General features: G+C 39.6%; 1 protein-coding gene across 2 annotated transcripts in view; it reads right to left on the bottom strand.

Annotated features, from left to right (window-relative positions):
• Positions 1-10,005: 10,005 nt before the first annotated feature.
• Positions 10,006-25,000, bottom strand: part of rab27b (RAB27B, member RAS oncogene family) — an 89,488-nt gene continuing 74,493 nt past the window's right edge. For both annotated transcript variants that reach the window (XM_078288443.1, XM_071916449.2), the window contains exons 2-6: positions 19,970-20,141; positions 17,168-17,256; positions 14,973-15,076; positions 13,750-13,873; positions 10,006-12,161 (exon numbers count right to left, since the gene is read on the bottom strand). In XM_078288443.1, coding sequence (XP_078144569.1) covers positions 11,975-12,161; positions 13,750-13,873; positions 14,973-15,076; positions 17,168-17,256; positions 19,970-20,122 — 657 coding nt within the window. In that variant the 5' untranslated portion in view covers positions 20,123-20,141 and the 3' untranslated portion in view covers positions 10,006-11,974. The remainder of the gene's footprint in view (positions 12,162-13,749; positions 13,874-14,972; positions 15,077-17,167; positions 17,257-19,969; positions 20,142-25,000) is intronic.

Below are 25,000 nucleotides of genomic sequence, written 5' to 3'. Positions count from 1 at the left end.
GGCAAAAAAAATAAAAAAATAAACGATTATTGTGTTAGAAGCACACAGTGTAGAGCTATACTCAACGTGGTTTTATGTACCATTCATTTAATTTACTGTGTGCTGTTATTGGGGAGGAGATAACTTGATAAGTTGTTTTTTTTTATAAAAGAAAACTGTAAGCACACGGACCTTAGCAGCAGAGCTGGGCTCAAGTCTGTTTCACTGCAGTAAAATTCAAAATGTCAATAGAAACTGGTTCATTTGAAAATGAGAGAGCATTTATTCTCTGTAATTAATCTTAATTATTTCTCAATAGGTTGAATATGATTAACCATCTCAACACTTTTGAACAATGTTGAAGGAAACTCATTTCTTGATTTGATTGAGTTGAAAGTAAGTTGAGCCCAGCTCTGTTAACAAGGACAGTTTTCTACTGTGTCAGAGGCTGAAGGACCGGCTGTTTTACACACTTTAACACATTACACACACACTCACTCACACACACACACACACACACACACACACACACACACATCTGTTTCAGATACAGGTGCAGGAGTGTGTGATGGATGCTATGTTATGTTTACATTCACCGCTGTGTTTTGCTGTATGGAAACATGAGAGCAGATTGTTTTGGTGCGTTGATTTCTTATTGGAAACACAAAACAAAACTCTTATTAGAAAACAGAACTTGCTGATTCATATGTCAAGTGTATCAAGTTTCATGGTTGGTTTTTAGATTTAGATTTTAGTTTTATGGATATTTTCATTTCTCGTTTCTATCAGATATGTTAAAAGGCAATAAGATACACTTATTTTTGTAACCGTACTTCACATGCTACTGTTATGCTGCCATTGGGTATTTATTCTTGTTTTTCACAAACTCTATTTTGGTGAGAAGTCTCTGAATACAAAATGCTAATAAATTCTTCTCCAGTGTGGATTCTGAGTGTGTTGTGTTGTGTGTTCATGGTGTCGGTTTAAAGGAATAATCCACGCTAACGGAGTTTGATATGAGAAAATGTTTCAGGATGTAAAACATCAATAATAATTGATTACATTTATATAGCGCTTTTCTAAGTACTCAAAGCGCTTCCTTCACATATTAGGGGGGGGGGGGGGCTCAACTCATCCACCACCTGGGTGATGCACGGCAGCCAGTTTGCGCCAGAACGCTCACCACACATCAGCTATCTCAGTGGAGAGTAGAGGACTGAAAGAGCCAATTAGGTAACGAGGGATGATTAGGTGGCCATGATGGAAGGAAGGCCTGTTTTTGGGGAATTTTGCCAGGGCACCGGGGTTACACCCCTACTCTTGCGATGAGTGCCGATGGGATCTTTATTGACCACAGAGTCAGGACCTCGGTTTAACGTCTCATCCGAAGGACGGTGCTCGCTCACAGGACAGAGTCCCTGTCTCTGCCCTGGGGTATTGGGGATATTATTCAAGAGACCAGAGGGAAGAGCAGCTCCTACTGGTCTTCCAACACCACTTCTAGCACCAGGTGGTCTCCCATCCAAGGACTAACCACAGCCAGACCTGCTTAGCTTCCCAGACAAGCTAGCGATGTGATACAGGAGCTACGGTGCTGGTGATAAACGTCAGGTTTTGGTGTCAGTTCCTTTAGAATCAAAGAGCGAGGGCTTCTTTCATGTGAAACCCACATGTGACTTCTTGAACTGCTTTGCTGGTTTTTATATTTGAACTTGTGAACTCTGTGTCTCTTTGCATGTGAAATTAAGTTTTCACGTGTGAAACAAAATATTGTCAAATGTAATGCGGGTGATGAAAATGTGAAAAAACAAATGTTCAAAAGGGGAAAACAAAACACTTTTCACCTACAAATTGACATTTTCACATCTGAAATAAAAACTGTCAGATGTCAGAATACAACATGAAAAAAAAAAAAAACCAGAAAAATATATGACATGAAAAATCAATGTGTCCAAAAAGGCACATGTGGGTTTTCACATGTGACTTTGTTGTAAGGGATATTACTATATTACTGTATGTTGTACTATTGCATGCCGTATATATCTGTTGGGGAGTTTGTTAGTACCAAAATGATGTGTAGTAGAGAAACAGTAGGTGAAGACATGAGAGGGTGGGAGGGGAAGACGGAGGGAGACAGTGATGTAACCTTTCAGTCAGACTCACTCACTGGTTTCATAAACTTTATTAACTTGATAATAAAAAAGAGAGGAAATACATCAACTGAGATAACAGAAACATCGTATTCAAGCCAAACAGAACACAGCAGATTAATCCCACCATGCAACACTCCACATGGGCCGACACACAGCTGAGCTTTCATTCACGAGTCAAAGGCAGGATTTGCACTGGAGATTAAAAGAGATTTTTTTTTTTTGTAACACTGTACTTTAAAGCGGCCTAATTCCACTGCATTAACTCATGTATTAACCTACGGAAAAGTATTGTAAGTGACACTCAACGAGACAAAACCTAGAAAAACTCCAAGAAACAAACAGCAGGAAAAACGCTTTATTTTCCGGGTCTTCAATTTCCTAGAAAGGAATTGTTGATTTTTTAGGAAGTTTCCTGGAAAGAACCATGAAGTGATGTTCTAATTATAGAGAAAGAGTTCGATTTCTTCTGTTGTTTCCAAGAACCATGAACCATTATTGTGTACTTCCCATACTTTTCCATCGGTTAATACACAGGTTACTACATTAGAATAAAGACATCGTAAGGTAAAGCGTTGGTGATTTTTTTTTCTGAGTTTCTCATTCCTGTCCGAACTTTAAAAACAGGGAGTCAGAAAAAGAAAGAAAACTTCGGGGCCCAAAAGCATCCAAGTCTGGATCTACAGTAGCTTTACATTACAACATTAAAGTTCATAAATTTAACTCCTTGCAGCATAAATCTGATCTCCTCATGGCTGCCCAAACAGGAGAAACCACATGGAAGCCTGATTTTTAACTCTTTGTGGTCCAGATCTAGTCTTCTTGTGTCTGCCTAAGCATGAGAACGATCAATGATTTTCTTCCTATCGTCATTCACTGTAATGAAGTTATTTTTGCTCTATCAAAAGCCAGTGATAAACAAAGATAATCTTAGCAGCAGGTTGCTTTAGGAAACCAGGTCCAGATCTGCAGGTTGAGAAGTTCTAATTTGACTTGATGACCAGGAAACAGCCGGGATAATTTGTTTGAAAAAGGTCATTCAATCAGTTTTAATTGAAAAGGCCTGAGGACATCAGGCTGAAAGGTATTGGCACATTTCACCTGGACGCCATGCTGTCCGTCTCCTGTGGGCGGTGACGAGTTCAGAGCAGAGCCGGCGGCTTTTTGGCACAAGTGAGGCACGATTATTTGGCTGTTTTCTCCTTTAGCCTCCATTTAAAAAAAAAAAAAAAAAAACTGGTCACTGACAACAGCTTTTCACTAGCCCAATCTGAAATATTCTAGATACAGACTAGCAGCATTGTAAAATTCCCATCCAGGGTTTAAGCACTGAGATCACAGCTGATTAGTCAACCTGCTTTTTACACAGTTTGTCCACTTAGCTCCAGACAGGGACGTCAGGTTCAACCGGCGCTCTCCGGTGTTTAGACCTTAATGAGAAGATCAGGTCTGGACCACAAAAAGCCGATAAGTGTATCCTCTTGTGCTTGTGCAGGTCAGGACTAAGTTGCTTTTGGGACGCCAGGCTCGGATCACTGAACAAGTTAAATAACTGGCACATTACAGACTCAGGTGGTGCGTCCGTCTGAAAAAACCATGAGGTGAGCACTGCAGACGGGAAAGAGACGCGGATGCTAGGTGGTGGAAAAAAAGTGTTTGGCAATAGCAGTTTTCAGTAGCGGCCATGTTGGCTCCACCGTTGCTAAGTAACTGATTCTATACTAGCTATCTTTGCAATATTTGGCATATCAACACGGTGGTGTTACGGAGGACGCTGCGTTCCAGAGATGTCGGAAAGTTGGAAATTTTGACATCCTACTAGGAAAACTGCACTGGAACAGACCTTAAGTCTTAATTCCAAGTAGGAAACTCGGGCAAGATTAGCCTACTCAACCGAGTTTTCTGAAATGCGGTTTTATCTGTCGTCACGTCAACATGGCGGCAAACGGCACATTGTGAACGCTACACAGCATTAAGCGGTGTGAGGGAATGACTCTCTGCACAGCTCCAGATCTGTGAGCTGCAGGTCAAATGCAGGAAAAGAAGCTCAGCATCATGTTTGCTGCGCACTCAGACCGACTCATCCAGATGACTGATATGCGTCATAATTACGAAGCCAGTAAAAACATAAGAATGAACGACGCGTTTCATATCGCTGCTTCTTCAGGTTCGCTCTGCACAGGATTACTTTAATCACGTTTATAATCTTCAAAATACACTTACGTTCAATCTTCAACATTGCATAACCTGAAATCTATCAAAACACCAGTGTGGTAAATGGTTAAACATGGAAATTGGAAATGTAAAGTTGCACTTACAGTTGCAAACATTCTATGCTAACTAGCTAGCTAATGTTGGCAAATATCATCGACATTAGCTGTTGCGTGGGAAACCCGATTTTTACGTTGGGCGAAGAAAAATCTCGCAGGCGTTCGTGTCTCTTCCCTGTTTTTTTTCCGAGCCGGACCACTGGAACGCACGGAGGTCGTAATGACGACCGGCGGGGAATCTCGTACTTCCGACTCTGAGAGGAACACAGTGATTTTTAAAGCTAATTCCTCTGAAAACTCAAAGACGGGCGGCAACATGGCAACCTGAAACCTGACCCAACTGTTTTTATGAATGAGCGCGGTGTGACTGGCCAGCTGTGGTCGTGTTAGAAAAACTCCACACAGAAATATGAAAACTCGGCGTTCTGCTCACTGGCAAAAAAAACAACAACAGATCCCACAGCTATGATAGTGCTAAGTCATTTTTTATCGCTGCCAGATCTCACAATGCCTGGATAGGTGATTTACTGCAAAGTCAATCAATCACATATCAAATGCGTAGGCTGGATAAAATGCAAACAAAACGTCTGACTCTAGAAAGACACTAGCATCAACACACATCTGGAACTCCAGTTTATAACACATCCATAACCCTAAGGCCTGTTTTCCAGTTCCCAAATGTCATGAATACTTTTTATTTTGACCTTTTTACTCAAAATCGGACACTGTTCAACATAAACGTCACAAATGACATAAGTATTAAATACACACTGTGTGAAAGGTGACAAAAGGGTTGAATCGGTACTGAAGAATGTGCCATGAAGCTGTCGTTTAGGTGTTATGAATGTGTTATAAAGCAAAGTTTGAGTAAAGTGTTACCCAATCATCTGAGCAGTTCGCCCCACAGGCTCCTCCTCCATTTTTTTTTTTTTTTCAGATGTAAGGGTGCACATCCAAACCCAGGTGAAAAAGTATTTGCAAATACTTGTTCTGGTTTGTTTTATCCCACGTTCAGCAGGTGACTGCCCTGTCTGTCTGCATCGAATCAAACCAGACGGGACGTTCTAAAAGGCTTGATGGGAAGATGGCTTAACGAGGCAAAAAATTATTTAACGTTGATGAAAAATTGTGTTTTTTTCCCAGATATATGGCACCATAAGAACTAGAAAAATTAAAAAATTATATCAATTTGATTATTTTATGAATTAATATAGTGAAAAAATGCCCCCGAAAAAAGAGGCTTAATGTGGCTTAATGAGCTAATATTGAAATCAAAAACTCTGAAAATTTAACCATGAATTTAAGACCAAAACACTTCACTAGAGCCCAAAAATAGGGAAACATTTTTTTAAAAATCTTCAAAGTCTCAATTTAGGCAAAAACGAGGACTTAATTTGCCTTAATGACCTAAAATCAAAATAGAAAAATTAATCTTTACTTCAGGCATCAGGGAGAGACAAGGAGACACTGTGGGGACAATTTTCAATTAAAGGTAAATCAGCAACATGTTCAAAAAACTATGACAAGAAACCCAGTTAAAAACGAATGTAAATGAATGAGCTTAATGTGACTTAATGTGGTTTATTTACCTCAAACTGATGAAGAAAAATCTGAAATAAATAAAGGGGGCTTCTTATCCTAACTACTTACTACCATAAAAATGGAAAGACTGGGTGTAAACCAGAATACTTGCAATTAAATAATAATGTGATAAATTGCCCTAAAACCGTTACATAAGACAGTTTAATGTGGCTTAACGACCTAAAATCAAAATAGAAAAATTTGTCATTAATTGAGGCATCAGGGGGAGACAAGGAGATACTGTGGTGACAATGTCCAGCTAAAAATAAATCAGTAATATGGTCAAAAAAACTATATCATAATTGAAAGTGAAGAGAAATATTGAACTTTATGTGGCTTAATGACCTAAAACTGATGTAGAAAAATCTTACATAAAGAGGATACTTTATCCTAATTACTTACTACTAATTACCTAATTACTTGCTAGCATGTTAATCCCTTTTTGGGGCATTTTTTCCACTATATTAATAAAAGTAAAAGTAAACGAATCATAAAAAAAATCGAATTGATTTTCTTTTTTTTTTCGCCATTGCTAGTTCTTATGGTGGCATGTACCTGGGAAAAAAATCTAAATTGTTCGTCAACTTTAAATAGTTTTTAAGCCGTTTCCACATCAAGCCTTTCAGGACGTCCCAGCCAGACTCTTCTGGTCCATGCTGCGGGACAAAACAAACACTAAGACTAATCTGTAAGTACCGCTGCACCCGGGTCCGACACAGGCATCAGAAACACTGAACGCATCACAGGTCATATCATTCTCATGGTGTCAAACATGCTGACGGTGCAACAAACCCAACAAACACACACAGGCATTTGGTGCACACAGTGAAACAAAACAAACGTACAAACCGCAGGCATCAGAAATATCGAACTCTTATCTGTCTATCAGTACATAAAGGATTCACACATACAGGATTTCCAAAAATAAAAGCTCTTGGAGGTACTTGGATTGATTAGTTGTTTTGATATTATGGGCACATACTGTATACAACATAATGACCTCTGTTCTTTTTCGCCTCTGCTTTATAATCTATAATTAATAATGCATTAAAATATTCAATAGCTCACAACCTTTACAAAGGGTTAGACAGAAGAACAGAGTGTTATTGGTCAGGAGAGCGTTAATACAGGCACAACATGACTCTTCCAAACTGTGTAAACTTTCAAGACGGTCTTGAATTGATAAACTACATTTGAGACTTGGTTTTAGATAAGATGCTATTCAGGAACAACATGTTAGTCTGTTTCAAGATAAATGTGAAATAAATGTGAGATAAAACTGTGGCGATGGGGGAGGGACACCGCTGAATACTGGGAGGGGATTTAAGCAAAAAAAGGGCTTCAGGGACTGACAAACTTAGTCTTGTTGAGAGAAAAAATACTTAGCAAATTAAATCAGATAAAATCTCACAAATTGGTCCAGTCGATTGTCACAATTCAAGGCAATGGCTGAATGTGTGTGAGGGAACTTCTTGTCTAGGAAAGTGGTTCTCAACCTGGAGGCGAGATTAGTGCACTTTGAGATTTCTAATGAGATTTTCAAATGTCAACTTTTTACTTTTAAAGTCCTTAAATTTTGTAATCTATAAATGTTTCATTTCTTTGTTTTTCATCATTTTTAAGTAGGCAAAAAGTTATCGAGGAAACTTTTTTTTGCAATTTAACCCAAATCTGTTGTTTCTCGGTCCACTCATGTGACCATACAAGGCTGTGCATGATATTTTCAGGCAACTGATCATTTTTATCTGCCTTGAAATTTTTTTGTTTCACCAAAGTCTGATCTGGCTCCAAACAGGCTGAGAACCACCGGCCTGCAAACCGCTAGACCAACACTGCAACAAGTTACAAGCCTACTGAGTGGCTTTAATGCAATTCACACTCATCAAGCTTAATTTAAGACATTTTTAAGTCAAATTATCTTTAAAGTCAAAGTATCAAAATTATCTTTGCAGATCATTTTGCTGAAATGTCACTTGTTTTACTCATAATATGACTTGCTTCAAGAAATAAACCTGAAGCAACGAAGAAGAAAAAAACACATTGGAACAAAACAAAAATATTTAAAGAGCATTTCTCTAGCTTGCCTCTATAAATACTTTGAAACAAGTTGCCTTGCCATTATCATTACATTTCTTGAAACCAGAATCATTTTTATATCTTGAAAAGAGCTTAATAATGTCTGAATACAAGATAAAAAAAAAAAATACGGCAGTGAACACAAACAGTCAGCAGACATTTAGCAGAAGCAGCTATAGTGGGGAAGTGTACTGTCCTGTATTATTAGTATGTTTGTACGGAAGAGGATTAGTGCCGCGTGAAAAATGTGAGTTCTCAGAATTCTGAGATTAAAGTCAGAATTCTGAGAATAAAGTCAGAATTTTGAGATCAAAGTCAGTATTCAGGGTTTAAAGTCAGAATTTGAATTTTATTCTCAGAATTCAGAAATGAATCTCCCCGAACTCAAATACATTTTTCACGTGGCACTAATCCTCTTCCGTATGTCAGAAACAATCCTCAAATCTGATGTTTTGGGGGAGTAAATATGGGCGGAGCTTGTTACCACTACAGCCAGCTCCTTACATCTTTCTATATCAACGTACTGAGATTGTGACGAACTAATAAGGAACAGTAGAAAGTGTTCAGTATGGCACCGAGAACAGCTGTTTGGCATCGGACTCTGCTTGGCTTTAAAACCAAAAACAAACCAGTATCACACCGGTCCTGAACTCAGCAGAGTGAGCGGGGCGGGGCGGGGCGGGGCGGGGCGGGGCGGGGCGGGGCGGAGGGCTGGAGGACCGACACTCGTCTCGTTGTCTGTTTGTTTTTTGGCACACTGGCAGGAAAGCATCGGTGACACACGGACGAGGTGAAGCCAGAGCTCTACGGCACTTTTCTCAGGATTTTCTTTTATGGATTCAGAGTGTGCAATGCAAAAAACATTCATGTTGACAAGTCATTTCATCGAGGTTTGAATTTCAAAATCGTATCATCTTTGCACAAGTGAAACTGAGGACCAGCGGAATGATGATTTCCCTCGTTTCCGATGCATTTCAACTTTTTTTTTAAATAAGGCGGATCAAGATGTCATCACTGATTGATTCAAGGAAATTCTTGAATCCAGTTAAGTTGCATTGGAAACACGGGAAATTATTTTGCACCACTGGCAGATTTGTTGATGTTTGATGAAAGATAGATATTTCTAAATGACTTGTTCAGCTGGATGTTTCCGCAGTGCTTCAGTGCAGCATCACAGTGTAAAACACGCAGCATTTGAAGTTGAACCCAGTGGAACTTTAACTGCAGTTTGCCTGTTTTATCTGCAGCAGCACAGCAGCTGTTGGAGAAACTCTGCTGTGACGCGCGTCACATTTTAAAACCCTACAGTCTGATCACTGCTGCAGCGTTGAGTACAGCGAACCTCCTGCAGGTTATCTGCTGATGCAGCACTTATTGGATGGGTGCAGACAGATGAAGGGGATTTAACAACCAGCTGATACATCAGTCAACATTTTGGGCAACATGGCAGGGCGACGTACCTGGAAACAGGTACTGAAGTGAGACACAACACAAAATATACTAGAGAATTAAGCAACAAAATGCAACAAAAAAGTTGTTACGCAATCAATTCAAGTGTGTTGCTAGGGCAATGTTGCCCTACGACATTGCCCAAAAAGTTGCCCAGTGCACCACAACCCCTAAATGTGGATTTGCAACATTCTGTCTCTCCAGTTCAGAGCGAAGGAAGCGACTCTAAAAGCCCCTGCAGTGAGGATTATCAAAAACAATAATCTTTAACTACTTCCTAGAGTCTATCATAGAGTATTTTCTTCATGTTAGAGACAAATCTTGTTGTTAAATTTGTTGTTTTTGGGACAATTCAACAATTCAAGCATAAGAACGGCAGCAGTGACAAAATAAATCACAAACATAAATGCAGTCAAGAGAAAAACATACGTGAAAAGACAAAACAGAAATCTAGGGGTGAGAACCTCAACTTAAAATAAAACAACAGAAACATAATAATCTAAGTTTTCTATATTCTTTTAATATAAATAATTGGTCACTTCATATTCTAACAACATTGGTTATGTATGGGGCCTTAAAGCGATATTTCACTTAGTTTGAATATCTCTAGAGGAGACGAGGAGCAGTCAAACTCTAACAATACCTGCGCTGGAGATCTGCTGTCACCCGACTCACTATCAATCACTATTGATCGGTCTAAATTAAAGAAGAAGTGTGATTATCTCCACCACTCGCTATCCCAGTGGAACTGAGGTTCAGGTGTGCAGCAGCTGAGTAAGGATGGGTTTTACAAATGGAACCGGTTGTTACTCCTTCCTTATTTTGTGAACATACAAGGTTCATTTAAATATTTTCTGATTCAGTGTGAGGATACTGGAAGGCTTTTCAAATCTTTAGTAGTGCTATTTTATCTATGCAGTATTATGTTCTATCTGCAGTTTGTTTAATATTCCCTGTGTCTTTAGAATACATTTTCAATTAAATCTAAGTGAGTCGTGGTGACTACGGGTCCCCAGAGAGGCCAGTATTGTTGGTTGACCAATCACAGACTCCTACAGAGGCATGTGCACTAAAACGGTCCGACCACAGTGGAATAACGCTTTAACAGCCAAGGCAGTAGATTAGTTTGGAACAATACTTCTATCTCGGTCTAGAACATAGTAATAGTGATAGAGGGTGCTTGTAGGTTGTTGTTTTTTTTCCCACTGCACGAGTGAAGTGCTGAACCCATACAGGACCAGATACTGTGGTCAGCTAGCTAACAAGCTGACATTATCTAAACACCAAATCAATCAGATGGATCAGTGATGAAATGATCAGTTCAGTCAGAAACAGACAGAAATTAACCGTCTGTTCGATTCTGTTGAGACGGACAAGTTGTACGTTTAGAAAAACAGCTGTTAAGAGCTGAGGACCTCCAACATGGCTGCCATAGGGGGTGTTAGGTCAGTGGTACTCAACGTGGAGTCCGGGGACCACCAGGGGTCCTTGAGGGGGTTCCAGGGGGTCCCCAGCAAATTGATGAATTGTTAAACTTCAGCATTATTTCATTTACAAGAAGTTAACACAGTTAGAGAATGTAGAAGAATGACTGTTTTGATCATAGTTTCTCTGTTATTCTAAATATTCTCAGATTTGGGTCCGAGAGACAAAATCTCATCAAATGGGGGTCTGTGGCTCTAAATTAGGGTCCTTGATATGAAAATGATTGAGAGTCACTGTGTTTGCCGCCTTATCAGCAAACTTCTAGCATCACTGAACCAAACCAAACTCTGCTCAAAACACAATGAAAAAACATACAGTACCATACCTGGCTGGTATGGGTACGGCACACAACACTAGTGCGGTGGGAAAAAAAAAACATATTGGTTATACAGTCGCTCATCCTGTTCTAGGAGGAAGGTGCAGGAGAGGACAGTGACTGAAACTACACACACACACACAACCTGATTTAAACTCTTTTCTGTCTAAACAGAAACCAAATCTGATTTTTTCCTATACAGGATAGTGATGAAAAGATCAGATCTGTGACACAAATTAAAAGTTTAAACATCTTATTTTCCTGTGTAAAACTCATTTCATCATTAAAACCACTGCCAGGCTTGATGTTATAAACTCCAGTTCTCACTGGCTGTGATGAAACTGTCCCCTCCTGGTTGTTCCTCCTGGACACAGGCGTTGCTAGACTGTATTACCTTAAAAGATCCACTAGAGGGGGATAGGGTTGTTTCAAGGCCAGAGCGGCAGATGGGACTTGGGAGGAGAAGGAGGGGGGAAAAAAAAGGGAGGAGAAGCGAGGAAAGAGGAGGAGAAGGCGGTCAGTCATAGAGAGGAGGGAGGGAAGAGGAGGAAGAAGAAGAGGAGGAATCATGCAACTAAGGACGACAGAAGAAGAGGGAAAAAGGAAAAGGAAGGAAGGAGGCGAGGAGACGAAAGAGGAGTGTCGACTGGTCGTTTCCTGAATCTGATCTAGCATGCACATTTCTTCTCGTTGGGCGGGGCGGGGGCTAGCTTGGTCGCCCCGTTCCCATTGGCCGGCTCGGCGGGCGGTTTGTCGACGCACTGCTCCATCCGCTTCATGACCAGGTCCAGCAGAGTGATCACCGCCTTGTCCACCTCCGCCCCCGTCGCCGCACTCGTCTCGAAGTACGGGATGCTGCGAGGGACAAGAAGAGCGATGATTATATATACAAGTGTTCATTTTAATCTGATTGGGATTTTTCTTGTATAAAACAGTCAGTACAAACAAAAACAGACCCTTGTTTTTATTTAATCCATCTAAACTAATTGCTGTTGTTTATGCACATTTATACTTTTTAATTTTGTCCAGCAACATTTTAACTGATTTGTTTGACTTATCTGCAGAGGCTGGGACTCGAGTCACAGTTTTAATGGCTTGAGATGCATGAAGAGAAGACTTGAGACTCGACTTGACTTGGGTTCTGGTGACTTGGGTCTTGACTCTGACTTGTACTTTGATGACTTGAAAAGGTTTCTAAAGTCTTGACTTGAGATCTTGTGTTTGTGTAAATGACTTAGATTGAAAGTGATGAGATTTGTTCCAGCAGACGACTGAATTTAAATTCTGTTTTCTGAATTTGTATGGAATGATTGAATTTATTGAAGTTGAAACTGATTATAGAAATAAAACTCATGATGCTCTTACCAAGTCTTTATCCTATTAAAACCATATTGCATTAAGTGTTCCAAGAGCGGTCAGAGTTCAAGTTGATCAGCCGCAACTCTGCACTGGCTGGACAGATGCCAGGAAACTAAACCTTCTTGCTGTGTGTCTGTAATGTTGTGCTCTGCCTGCCTTGCACAGTCAACCTGCACTTTATGGAAGGTCCTGTCTATCCCTGTAACATGTGTATCTATAATGTGTAACTATAGAGGCTTTGCAGTTGCATCACTGATCTCCTAGCAACCACAGCTGGTGGTCCACTGGAGAATTGAGTGTGCGCAAACAGCAGCTAAATATATAACAACCAGGCTAGAAAAAGACAGACAGCTGAAGCTTGTTGTGTTGTGGGTACAGGTCCATTCATCACTGTTAGAAGTGACAGTGAACAGTCTGATGAGGTCGATTTGTTTCCAAATTGGCTTCAATTCACTAGAAGGTGCAGCTTGAAAAACTCAACTGACTCAAACTCAACTGATGCAAATGTTTACATGCAGCTACTAGCCACTGTAGCTTCTACTAGATACATTAGCTAGGGTGGAAATCACATGACAACAGGACAATGACAGCTGACCAGATACTATGATAAGCTGACATTATTTAAACACTAAATTAATCAGATGGATCAGTGATTAAATGATCAGTTCAGTCAGAAACAGACAGAAATTAACCGTCTGTTCAGTTCTGTTGATTGAGTGATTTTCTCACTTTTATGGTAAAGTCTATTTTTACTCAGCTCTACTTTCTCTCCTTAGCATTTCCATATCATACATGATCATTCTAGGGTCTCAGGAATATTATAGATACATATACGTATACATACCCTTTATATAATACTCTACTGTTACAGGAATAACATATATATAGCCTCTATATAACAAGTATATTCCAAGTCTCTCAGGATAGAGCGTCAGCTAAATGACTAGAATGTAAACGTCCTTAATGTCGGTTGTAATGTTGGTGATCTAGGAATTGAAGCTTATTCTACTGTTCCAGTTTGTCAGTCACTCTGGATAAGAGCATCAGCAAAATACACAAAGTGACGATGTAAATATAAACGTACCCATATTTGTCGGCCAGCTCCTTGGCCTGTTTCTCCTGAACCTCCCTCTGGTCGGCCAGGTCCGCCTTGTTCCCCACCAGCACGATGTCTGGGTTCTCACAGTAGGCGTTGGCCTGCAGCTGGCCTGGGGATGGGAAACAAATGACATATGAGGCTACAGAGATGCTACGACAGCATATTAGGGCTATTGTAGGTGAATGTAAAGCCAGGGGGAGGGCGGTAATATTCTGAGAAAAAACTGAGATTAAAGTCAGAAATGTGCAAGAAAAAAAAAAGTTTTTTGTTTTTCTTAAGAGTTATTTTCTTGAAAATTTCTGACTTTAATCTCAGTTTTTTTCTCTGAACATTAATACCCTAATACACCATCGTAGAAATACAAAAAACAGAATTTGTTGCAATTTAAACTCAAATATTCTTGTTTCCTGCTCAGACTCACAGCAGGAAACAAGGATGTGAACATGTAAAACAGTAGAGTGGAAAATATGGATTCTACTCTTCAAGCTTACTGAATAAAGAGAAGAGATATAGAATCACAGACATAGAAAGTATAGTTTTTCTTTATAGATATAGAATCATAGAAACAGAAAGCATAGAGTGCACTCAACAAGTTTGTTATATTCAGAGATGCAGATATAAAATCATAGAAATCGGAGCTATAGAATATACTGTTCCACTTTTGTTAAGCAGAGACACTGCTATGAAATCATAGAAACTGAAGCTATAGAACATGCCCATCCAGTTTATTAAGGTATATAGAGACATACATAGAGAATCATAGAAGTTGAAGGTATAGAACGTACTCATCCAGTTTTTTACACTATATAGAAGTTGAAGGTATAGAACGTACCCATCCAGTTTATTACACTATATAGAAGTTGAAGGTATAGAACGTACTCATCCAGTTTTTTACACTATATAGAAGTTGAAGGTATAGAACGTACCCATCCAGTTTATTACACTATATAGAAGTTGAAGGTATAGAACGTACTCATCCAGTTTATTACAGTATATAGAAGTTGAAGGTATAGAACGTACTCATCCAGTTTATTACACTATATAGAAGTTGAAGGTATAGAACGTACTCATCCAGTTTTTTACACTATATAGAAGTTGAAGGTATAGAACGTACTCATCCAGTTTATTACAGTATATAGAAGTTGAAGGTATAGAACGTACCCATCCAGTTTATTACACTATATAGAAGTTGAAGGTATAGAACGTACTCATCCAGTTTCTGACGTTGAGGAAGCTCTGCTGGCTCGTGAGATCAAACATCAGCAGGAACCCCATGGCATCTCTGAAGAACGCTGTCGTCAGGCTGCGGAACCTGACACACACACACACACACACACACACACACACACAAAACAATATCGGCATACATTTTAAATGTGTTATTTGAATGCACTAAACTGAAAAACTGAGTATCATTACAATGGATTCAAATGTTGCAGTGGTTCAGCCAAAAAAAGATTAAATGTGTGTCTGTCTGTCTCTGTTATTTTCAGTTCATTTCCACTGACAGCTGTCTGTTGTCAGACAGACTGATGACGCTCCGTCTGTCAGATTTCCATCCGTTTTGACGACAGAAACTTGAGGCGTTCCTGCGTTTGTTCTGTAGAAACTAGCGGCGAACTCAGAGACGACGGTCCGACCGGAACAAAGAGAAACCAGAGAAAGCCTGGTGGAGCGTTGGGATGACTGGAGGTTTTCAGATCAGCTTCTTATTGGATTTATACAGTAGAGTCTGTTTCTTCTTTTTTCTATCAAGCAGCTCCGTTATGAGCAAAGCTTCCTGTTCCTCTGCCTCGCCGCCATGTTGACGCACCCCAGTTACTCATAAAACCTGAACACAACAGCTTTACGTCAGGTTTATATCTGACGTACGCACATTATCTGCTGCTTATGCCGAGCTTCTGCAGGCTTGAACCCACAGCGGCTTTAATTCATATAAAGTGGCTTAAAAATATTAATGGTGTTGATATCATTCTTCAAAATGAGTTTAATCTCTAAAGAGAATCGATAGGCTTACGATTGAATTTGAGCCTACACATCTTTAACTTAAGAGGCCAATTATTTGCAGTGTGCAGAAAGACACATGAGGAACGTAAGATTCTTTATGAACCAAAATGTGTTTTACATTAAAGACAGGATAAGAAAATAGTCTGCTGCAATAAAAAAATATCTGTCATTCAACCACAGCAGCACTGGCTTTATAGGAGAATGACTGTTGGGCTGTGTTGACATTAGCATAAACCTCCTAAAACGTTGGTATTCAACTTCCGCAAGTGAAAAAAAAAGAAAAGAAAAGAAACCTAGAATTCCCCGAGTGAATAAATGAACGCCACACATATCTGCAGTGATGACACGCTTTTTCACAACAAGCAACACGATCAGCCGTGTGCAGAAACACGCAGGTGACACACTGACTTCAGGAGGTCCCGCTATGAAAACACACACACAGACGAGGAGAACTGAAATGAACTTAAAATTATGTAACAAAAAGTGACTCATCCGGCAATGAGTCATCAGGCTTTTATAAACAGATTGAACAGATTGAGGCAGATCCAAATTAAAGATCACACACACACACACAAACATTCACACACACACACACGCACACGGACACATGCCTGCTGCAGATACACACATACTGTATATACACAAACAAACAGAGAGATATGTAGCTGCTGATGTACAAAACACACACACACACACACACACACACACACACACCAATGCTAAGATCACATTCAGAGTCTTCTCTCCTGTGTTTCCCTCTCAGCCTTCCTGTCTCAATAGAATAAAATGGAGACACTGAGGGGAACGAACGGCCCACTCTCCTTTAAAACAAGGCAACAGTAAACCTGTCGTCCCCCACGAATGATGACGTCCCGGTCCGGGCCGATCAGGACAGGAGCAAACATGTCTCCTTGTTTTCAGCTGTAACTCTAGTTCCCCGTTGGGCCGATCAGCGTCATTTTGAATGCCGCGGTTTGGATGCAGCGGTGAGATGCATCGTTTCCCCAAGTTTTGTCAAAATCACAACAGCGGTGTTTGAGATTTTGCATGTGACAAATGGATGAGCCCTCTTGGGCTGATCAGTGTGATTTTGAAAATGCCAGAATGGAGCAATGAAATGCATCATTCCCTTAAGTTTCGTGAAAATCCGATCAGCAGCGTTCGAGATATTGTGTGTGGCGGACAGACAGTTAAACAAATGTTGTAGCGCCCCTCTTAAGCCAATCAGAGAGCAGCAACATGCATCATTCCCTGAAAGTTTTGTCATCAGTGGGGTCCGAAATACTGTTTGTGATGGACAGAGGGACAGAAAAACAGATGGAACGACAAACAGACAAAGTGATGGACGGACCGATCTGTAGTCCCTCCGTAGGGACCAGTTGGACCTGCAGCCTACCTCTCCTGTCCGGCCGTGTCCCAGAGCTGGAGGTGGACCTTGAAGGTTTTCCCTGTGGTCGCCCCATTAGGGCTGGATGCTGTGTACATCTGCAGAGAGGGACAGAAAAAACACAATAATCAGAAGCACTTATCATAAGTTTTAATAATAACTGTATTTGTATAGCACTTTTCTAAAAACAATGTTTACAAAGTGCTTTATATACAATAAAACGCTAAGAGACAGTGATGTAAATGTACCACAATTAAATAAAGTTGAATAAAAACAAATAAATAAAAAATAGGAATAAAGGGTAATACACGAGATACACAGATACAACTAGAAAACAAACAGAGATACAGCTAAAAGCAGTACAAGTCCCCTAAAGAGACAGTAATAAATAGCTAAATGAGTAAAAAAAACAATAATAAAACGAGAAACATAATAATTATAAAATGGAGATACAGGTAAAAGGAGCAATTTATATAAAAGCCTGTCTGTAAAAGTGTGTTTTTAGAAGGGATTTAAAAGATGAAATAGATCTAATGATTGACAGATGATTAGTCAAAGCCCCCTTTACACCGGTCTAGATATGACTGAGCTGGATCACATTCACACCTGACATTACAGAGCGTCTCCAGTACACACACAGACATCCGGTTTCTCCTTCCCTCTGCTAAAGATTGCCATGCAAAACCAAAATAAATACTGAGGATAAATACTAAGGATAAAGGATGAAAAGACGACATCACATTTACGCAAGTCTATAAAAATGGGTTTTAAGAAGCGATTTAATAATGTGCCGATACGTTCTTTAAAGATTCCTTAAACACTTAAACATTCAGGAGGACTGACTGATCACAGGTCGGGTCACATGACATTAGGATTTCACATTTTAGTAATTTAGCTGATACTCTAACTTATAATGAGTGTAACAGTAGAATAAGCTTCAATTCCCAAACCATCAACATTACAAACAGGCAGCAGAGCACGAGTCAGAGCAACACTGACCTGACGAGGTTATCGCCTTGGTATTCTATAAAATCTTCATTTCGCCTTTTTATTATTTTAATTTTAAGTAATTTTTGTTTTTCCAGGGAGGAAGAGGTAGTAACAGTACAATCTTAAGTTTTGTTGTCACTCTTCCAAAATGGCGGCATGTTCCCCATAACCTCTGGTAAACATTTTCCAAACAGTGAAAGACCTCTGATGATGATGGAGAACTTTGATCAGGAATACTGACAATATTTTAATTGAGTGATGAAATGTCTGACTATCTGACTGGGTTTGTGTCTTCTGAAGAAGGTTTAGGCGTCATTCAAACCTCTCTGACTCTCACAGATGGGTCTCTCTCTCTCTCTCTCTCTCTCTCTCTCTCTCTCTCTCCCCACAAGTCATGACTCATTTGGGTTTTCCTGTATTTGTGGGGACAAAATGCAACAACAAACTATGGTTCAGACCAAAGGAAATGACCTGCAGGTGTGATCGCCCCCTGACATTTTACTCATTTAGCAGATGATCAGCAACATTACAAGCAACTGATAACAAAGAGCCACAGAGTCCTGCAATATGGTGAACTTTCTGTCTTTGACTCTTCTCTGTCTCTAGGTAGAAGAGCTCGAAAAGAGGGTGGCATGCCACCTTAACACACACACACACACACACACACACACACAGAGAGAAGGTGAGGAATAATAATCAATCCTATGAGTCATCCGGAGCAGGGAGACGTTGACAGCATTTCAAACATGCAGGACAACGCTCCACCAAGGTGTGCAGACCAGCAGCCATACCCACACCGCTTCCCTTATTCAGCAAAACACATCTGGCACTTCACATCTGCCTCTGCATCTGTGGACCCCAGGAAGACTAGCTGTGCTTTAGGGCAAAGTTAACGGGGATCCTAACAAATAAACAAATAAACAAATCTGCCGTCTGATGGAGGCTTTTATCAAAAAACATAGTGAGTATATACAGTTTTAGACCTCTAACCCTCGCAGTGGTAGTTATACAAACATTTCTCAGAGGCAGAACTGTTCTCAAGACAGAAATAATCTGATTGGTTAAACCTCAGTGGGCGGAGTCAAAGAACCAGTTTCTCTGAGCGAAAGTTAACTAACTAGCTAACTTGAATAGCAAAGGAACTCTGGATAAAATATGAATAAAAAATATAAATGGCATTGACTTCTCTTTTTCATTCCTTCATGACCATGACATCATGATGTTGAAGGTCAGCAGCTAGCTAACTAGCTTACCTAGATAGCTATAGGCTAATATGGCTAGTTTGAACTTGAAGGTCAGCTAGCTAACTAGCTAACCTAGATAACTTAGTATGGATAGATTGTATTTTTTCAGTTAGCAGCAGAGCGCTAGGCTTCATAATATTAGCTTCCTCCTCTCTTACTTCTTGTCTTTTTCACTGAGCTTCAGTCTAACATTGCCTAGCCAGAAAATCTGTGGTTCTTTGGCTCCGCCCACTGAGGTTTAAATCAACCAATGACATTACTTCTTCCTCCAGAACAGCTTTGCCTTTGAGAAATGTTTGTAGAAATAAAACTCCAATCTTCATGTCAGTGCCTTGCTCAACCAGGACCAAACCACAAACTGTCAGAAAACATATCTAGCCTGTAAGTTTAAATAAACTTTTAGAAAATTGTCAAGAAAATTCCTGACAAGTTTCTTTTGGATTGGAAAAAAGTGAAATTATTCCATTACATATTCCATATCATTATATTATATCCATTGGCATAACCACACTTTCAATACTTTCAGCACATTTCAGTGCAAGCGCTTCACAAGAATCCATGTGAGACGGAGACTCACCACTCTCTTTTCCCTGAAGTCGATGCCGACTGTGGTGATGAACTTGGGGTTGAACTTGTTGTCTGTGTATCGGTACAGGAAGGTGGTCTTCCCCACGCCAGAGTCCCCCAGGGCAAGGAGCTTTATCAGGTAGTCATAATCCCCATCAGTCATAGTGATGACCGCAATAAACCTGGAGGAGGAGCAGACAGACAGGGAGGCACTCATTAACATCTGTGGAAACATAAAGACACACCAGGCGATATGGGCGATATACCGAACATTTACCAAAACCGACTCTCTCACCGACCAAATGTTCTGTTTGGGAAATACATTTGTCACATACCAACTTTGCATAAACAGTTTCATCTGTGTTGCTTCAGTTAACTCAAAGTCAAACTTCAAAGTAGCAGAGTGAGTGTAGAATCAGCTGTCAAGCCAGACAGAGACAGACAGGAAGTATGGTGGGTACACCTTCAAAATAAAAGCATACTGTTTATGCACTGCAAAAAAAATGAAAAAATCTACCAACAGGGTTAGATAATTTTTCTTGTTTCTGAGAACTTTGTAGAATTAAGAGTCATTTTCTTGACAGCAGTGCAGTGATCTGCCTTATTCTGCCTTATTTCAACAGACTGACACTCATTTCTAGAAAACTCCTGAAACAAGTGAAGCTGCATTGGAAACAAGTGGAGTTATCTCTCCTCACTGCAGAATGTTTCTCTTGGTTTCAGAAAAATAAGATCTGAAGGCTGAATACGAGACTGAATGACTCGTTCAGATGGACGTTTTTTTGCGGTGTATTTATGACGTTAATGGTGAGTGCAGTATTTCTGCACCGGAGTTTGAAAAATAAACAAATTATCGTTTCATTGATCGTTATTGAGGTAAATGTGACAGTAAGTGGTGATATTGATCTCAGGTCATATCGCCCAGCCCTAACACACACATATCAGTCTAGCTAGCTGGGAGATATTTATAGTTCACACACACTCTACAGAGCGATGACCATGATGAACACTGAGAAAATATGCACACAAAAAATGAAAACGAATGAAAAATCCCAAACTATAATAACCCTGACTCCCATTCTCCTCCACCTATCCTGTAAATATAATACAGACAAAATGTCAGCTGTAATTATTACCCGACAATTAAGGCGTCCATCAAAATGTTGCCGACATTATTGTCCCGCAATTAAGGCGTCAATCATCATCTGGCACTGGCAACATTATTAGGTGAATGAAAAGCTCATTTTCAGTCAGTCAAAGGAACAATGAAGGCCTATTTCTGATGGTTATGATGGTTTATTTCTGTTTATTCTGAAAGTGCTGAGGGGGTTTAATGTGGGGAACAGTTTCCAAATTGTCTGTATTTATTTACAGTGCTGGAGAAATGTAACTGTTAAATCTTCACATTTAGCGGCAGGGGCTTGTTGCTGTTCTAGTGTTAAAAGATAAAAATGTACACACACACACACACACACCACACATCTTACTTAAGTCACTTTTGGGGTATTTACATAGACTTACATTCATTTCCTGGAGACTTACCCTAACCATAACCATAACCACTACTTGCCTAAACCTAACCCTAACCCTAACCTTAACCTTAACCTTAACCTTAACCTAACCATAACCTTAACCTAACCCTAACCTTAACCACTGACCCAAAAATCAGCTTTTTACCAATTGGGGACAAAAGTTGTCCCCAATTGCACAGGCCGTCCCCAATCAACTGGTCTTAAGTCTGGTGTGTGTCCCTGAAAGTGACTTAAGTCATACCCACACACACACACACACACACACACACACACACACACAAATGGAACAAACTGTTGGTCAGTGAGTGCTACAGCCTGACTGCAACTACGAAAACAAAAACAACCAAACAATGGAAACAGGAGTCATGGGCTGTATGACTCTCATTAGGTTTCTATTTTATTTGATGCAATTAAGTGGACAGCAGACAAAGGGAAGCTGTCTGTAAAACACCAAGCTGCTGGAAACTGACGGCGTGTCCACAGACCACAGGGGCGGGGAAACCTAAACATGTACCGGACACTTTCACTATTTTACCAACCACACTCCTTAATATTCTCCTTTCTAGAAAAAATACTTTCTACGTTTTCTCCTCAGCTCATTATTTGTTTTTACAGCACAAAGGAAAGTCTTGCAACTCACTCTGGACAGCAGTTGGGATGCAACAAGCTATTATTTTCATTATCGATTAATCTATTATTTTGTTAATAATAATTTTGTTAACAGATTAATCATTTAGTCTATAAATGTCAAAAATAATGACAAATGCCCATCAGAAGCCCAAAGTGATTCTTCAAATGTCTTCCTCAGTCTGACCAGCAGCCAAAAGTATTGATTTTATAATGATATGAAACTGAGAAAAGCAGCAAATCTTTGCATTTGTGAAGCTGTAACCAGCAAATGTTTGGTATTTTTACTGACAAATGACTAAAATGATTAATGGATTATCAAAATTATAATTTTACTAATGGCTTCAGCACTACATAGCAGCATCATTTAAAACGCACGCTGTAAATGTAAAGCAACAACAAGAGCAGCAGGAGTTTATTCCATCCAATAAATCCCAGTCTAATGAAAGTCATCCTGATGTTTTCCAGCCTCAACCCTCCGAAAACAACGAGATCCTGATCAGCACCGTCCTGGTCCTTTTCTACCGGTTCTACTTTTTCTACTAAATTCATCTACTGGGCAGACTGGCTGGAGAATACCAAAAGTCAAGCTGAACGTATTTATTTAACAAACAGGTCTGTCACTAAGAGATTTACAGAAAAAAAACACACAAATACAGATACAAATGAAAACAAATAAAACAATAATACTAAAAACAAGAGATAGAACGAATACAAATGGGGCCAGAGCTTGTGTACATGTGTGTTAGTCCCATTGCTTTACAAGTTAAATAGATTTTTAGAATATATGTACTCCTAAATGATGTTAGTTTCCTGCCAAGGTGGTTAATAGAGCACATAAATAGCGGCAGTAAAATTTAATAGAATTTGGTTGATGGCTGGTGTAATTCCCCCCCAACCTCTCATTTTGATGTTTTTTTAATAGTTTGAAGTGATATTTCCTCTATGCACCAGGTCGATTTTAAAGGAGCGTTAAGTGATCTATAACTTTTATCGACCTCAATCACCAAGGAGCTGCAACAACATGGACAGCTGACAGCCGCCTGTGATTGACACAAACAATAAAGTCACATTTTCACATTGTAGAAGAGTTACTAGCTAATCAGAGCAGAGATCCAACAGAAATGTCTAGTGAAGAGATAATATATCACCATGCTCAATACTGGAGTAATAAAACTGCTTTGGTATTTGCTTTTTGGGCTTGAGAACGAGATATTTTTTTTAGCCTTCGTAGCTGAAATGAGAAGCACCATCTGGAAAGTGAGTTTTGAAAGGCAGAGACCTCAGAACCTGGAGCCTCATTACAGAAAATAATCCCAAGTGTTTGTCCTATCCTGTCTTAAATGTCAAAGATAGGAAAAGTCTCAAGTCCTAAACTCACGGTCAGATCTTATCTTGTCTTTATTGTCCTATCTCAACTTCACTTAGGAAATCATTTCTCTCTCTCTTCCATGTCTAATATGAATTGTGCAGCAGATATTTAACCGTAATACCACATAATGGAATATTTTTAATTTGAGACAGGTTCTGTCATAATTTAGGATTCCTCCATTAGGATTTTCTTAAGTTAGGACGCTTCTGTACTAACTAAATGCCTATTTGGAGTGAAGATAGCCTCAGAATCCTAATCGCAGTTAGGAAACCTTGTTCTGTAACGGCAGAAATCTTAAATATCCCCCTAAACTGAGATAGGGTAGGATTTCATAGTTAGGACGTTTCTGTAATGATCACCCTGGTGAAGTAATCATTGAGTCAGCGGTATTGATCAACAACCCTATCAACTCCCCGCAGATATATTATGGTCATTTTGTGCTATGGGGCAGTAAAAACGAACTTATTGCACCAAACGTATTGCCTTTGCACTCAAACCCATTCAAAAAGAAAAATCCACGGATGGGATATATAAGGTTTCTGTTTGGCCTGCTACAGATCTGACATGAAGAAGAAAAGAGTGAAGCAGAGAGAAAGGTTTTATCAAGATGAACAGTAACACATTTCAGCCCAGGTCGACTACAGATCTGGACTATAGCAAATCAAACAGCTGATACAAATTTTTTGATTTGCTGACACAGGACATAGAGCATTTGCATTTGAAAATATGGGTCATTCAGGATTTTGCTGCTCTTAGTGCATTTGCCTCATTCGATTTGCATCTGTGGGTTTTTTTCCGAGGCCGGAGCGTAAAACACACGGAGGGAAAAGTGGAATAGTGGAAATTGGCAGTGGAGGTGATTTATCAGCACCGGAGGCCTGCAATTATCTGCTGATTGCACACAGTGTTTTCGTGTTGAAAAACCTTTGAGTCTAATAGATATCCCATTTGATATTTAATCATTTCCTACATACATTTCAGTTGTACTTTTATCGTCATTCGTGCTCCTGGGTGAGAACATTCATCAAAAAGCACTTGTCTGTCGGGCTCCTGGGCAGCCAAACCAGCCACAGTAACGGATGAATACAGTTTGCATATACAGTGAAAATTAAATGACTCTGCAGAGCTGCAGGACGGTTGGCAGAGGAGAGTTTGGCAACAAGAACAAGACGTGAAAATATTCATGAACAGAAAAAGGAAACAGTCTGCTCAATACAATCTTTTTTATTCTGGTTTTGCCTTTTATTGTTCCATCTTATTGTTGTTATTTTACTTTTTCTCGTTTATTTTCTTTGGACTTTCTTTTATTTTGACTGTGAAGCACTTTGTAACTGTGTTTTGAAAAGTGCTATATAAATAAAGCTTATTATTATCATTATTATTATAACAATAAGTTTATTTCTATAGCACATTTCATACACAAAGGCAATTCAAAGTGCTTTACACAATAATATGTGTTTTATTGAAATCTTGAGTGATTTTTTTTTTAATGCTATGCTATACTGTATAT

Source organism: Centroberyx gerrardi, chromosome 2 (assembly GCF_048128805.1).
Source record: "Centroberyx gerrardi isolate f3 chromosome 2, fCenGer3.hap1.cur.20231027, whole genome shotgun sequence".
Lineage (NCBI taxonomy): Eukaryota > Metazoa > Chordata > Actinopteri > Beryciformes > Berycidae > Centroberyx > Centroberyx gerrardi.
Note: the sequence above shows the minus strand (reverse complement) of the source record. Positions and strands in the feature narration are given on the sequence as shown.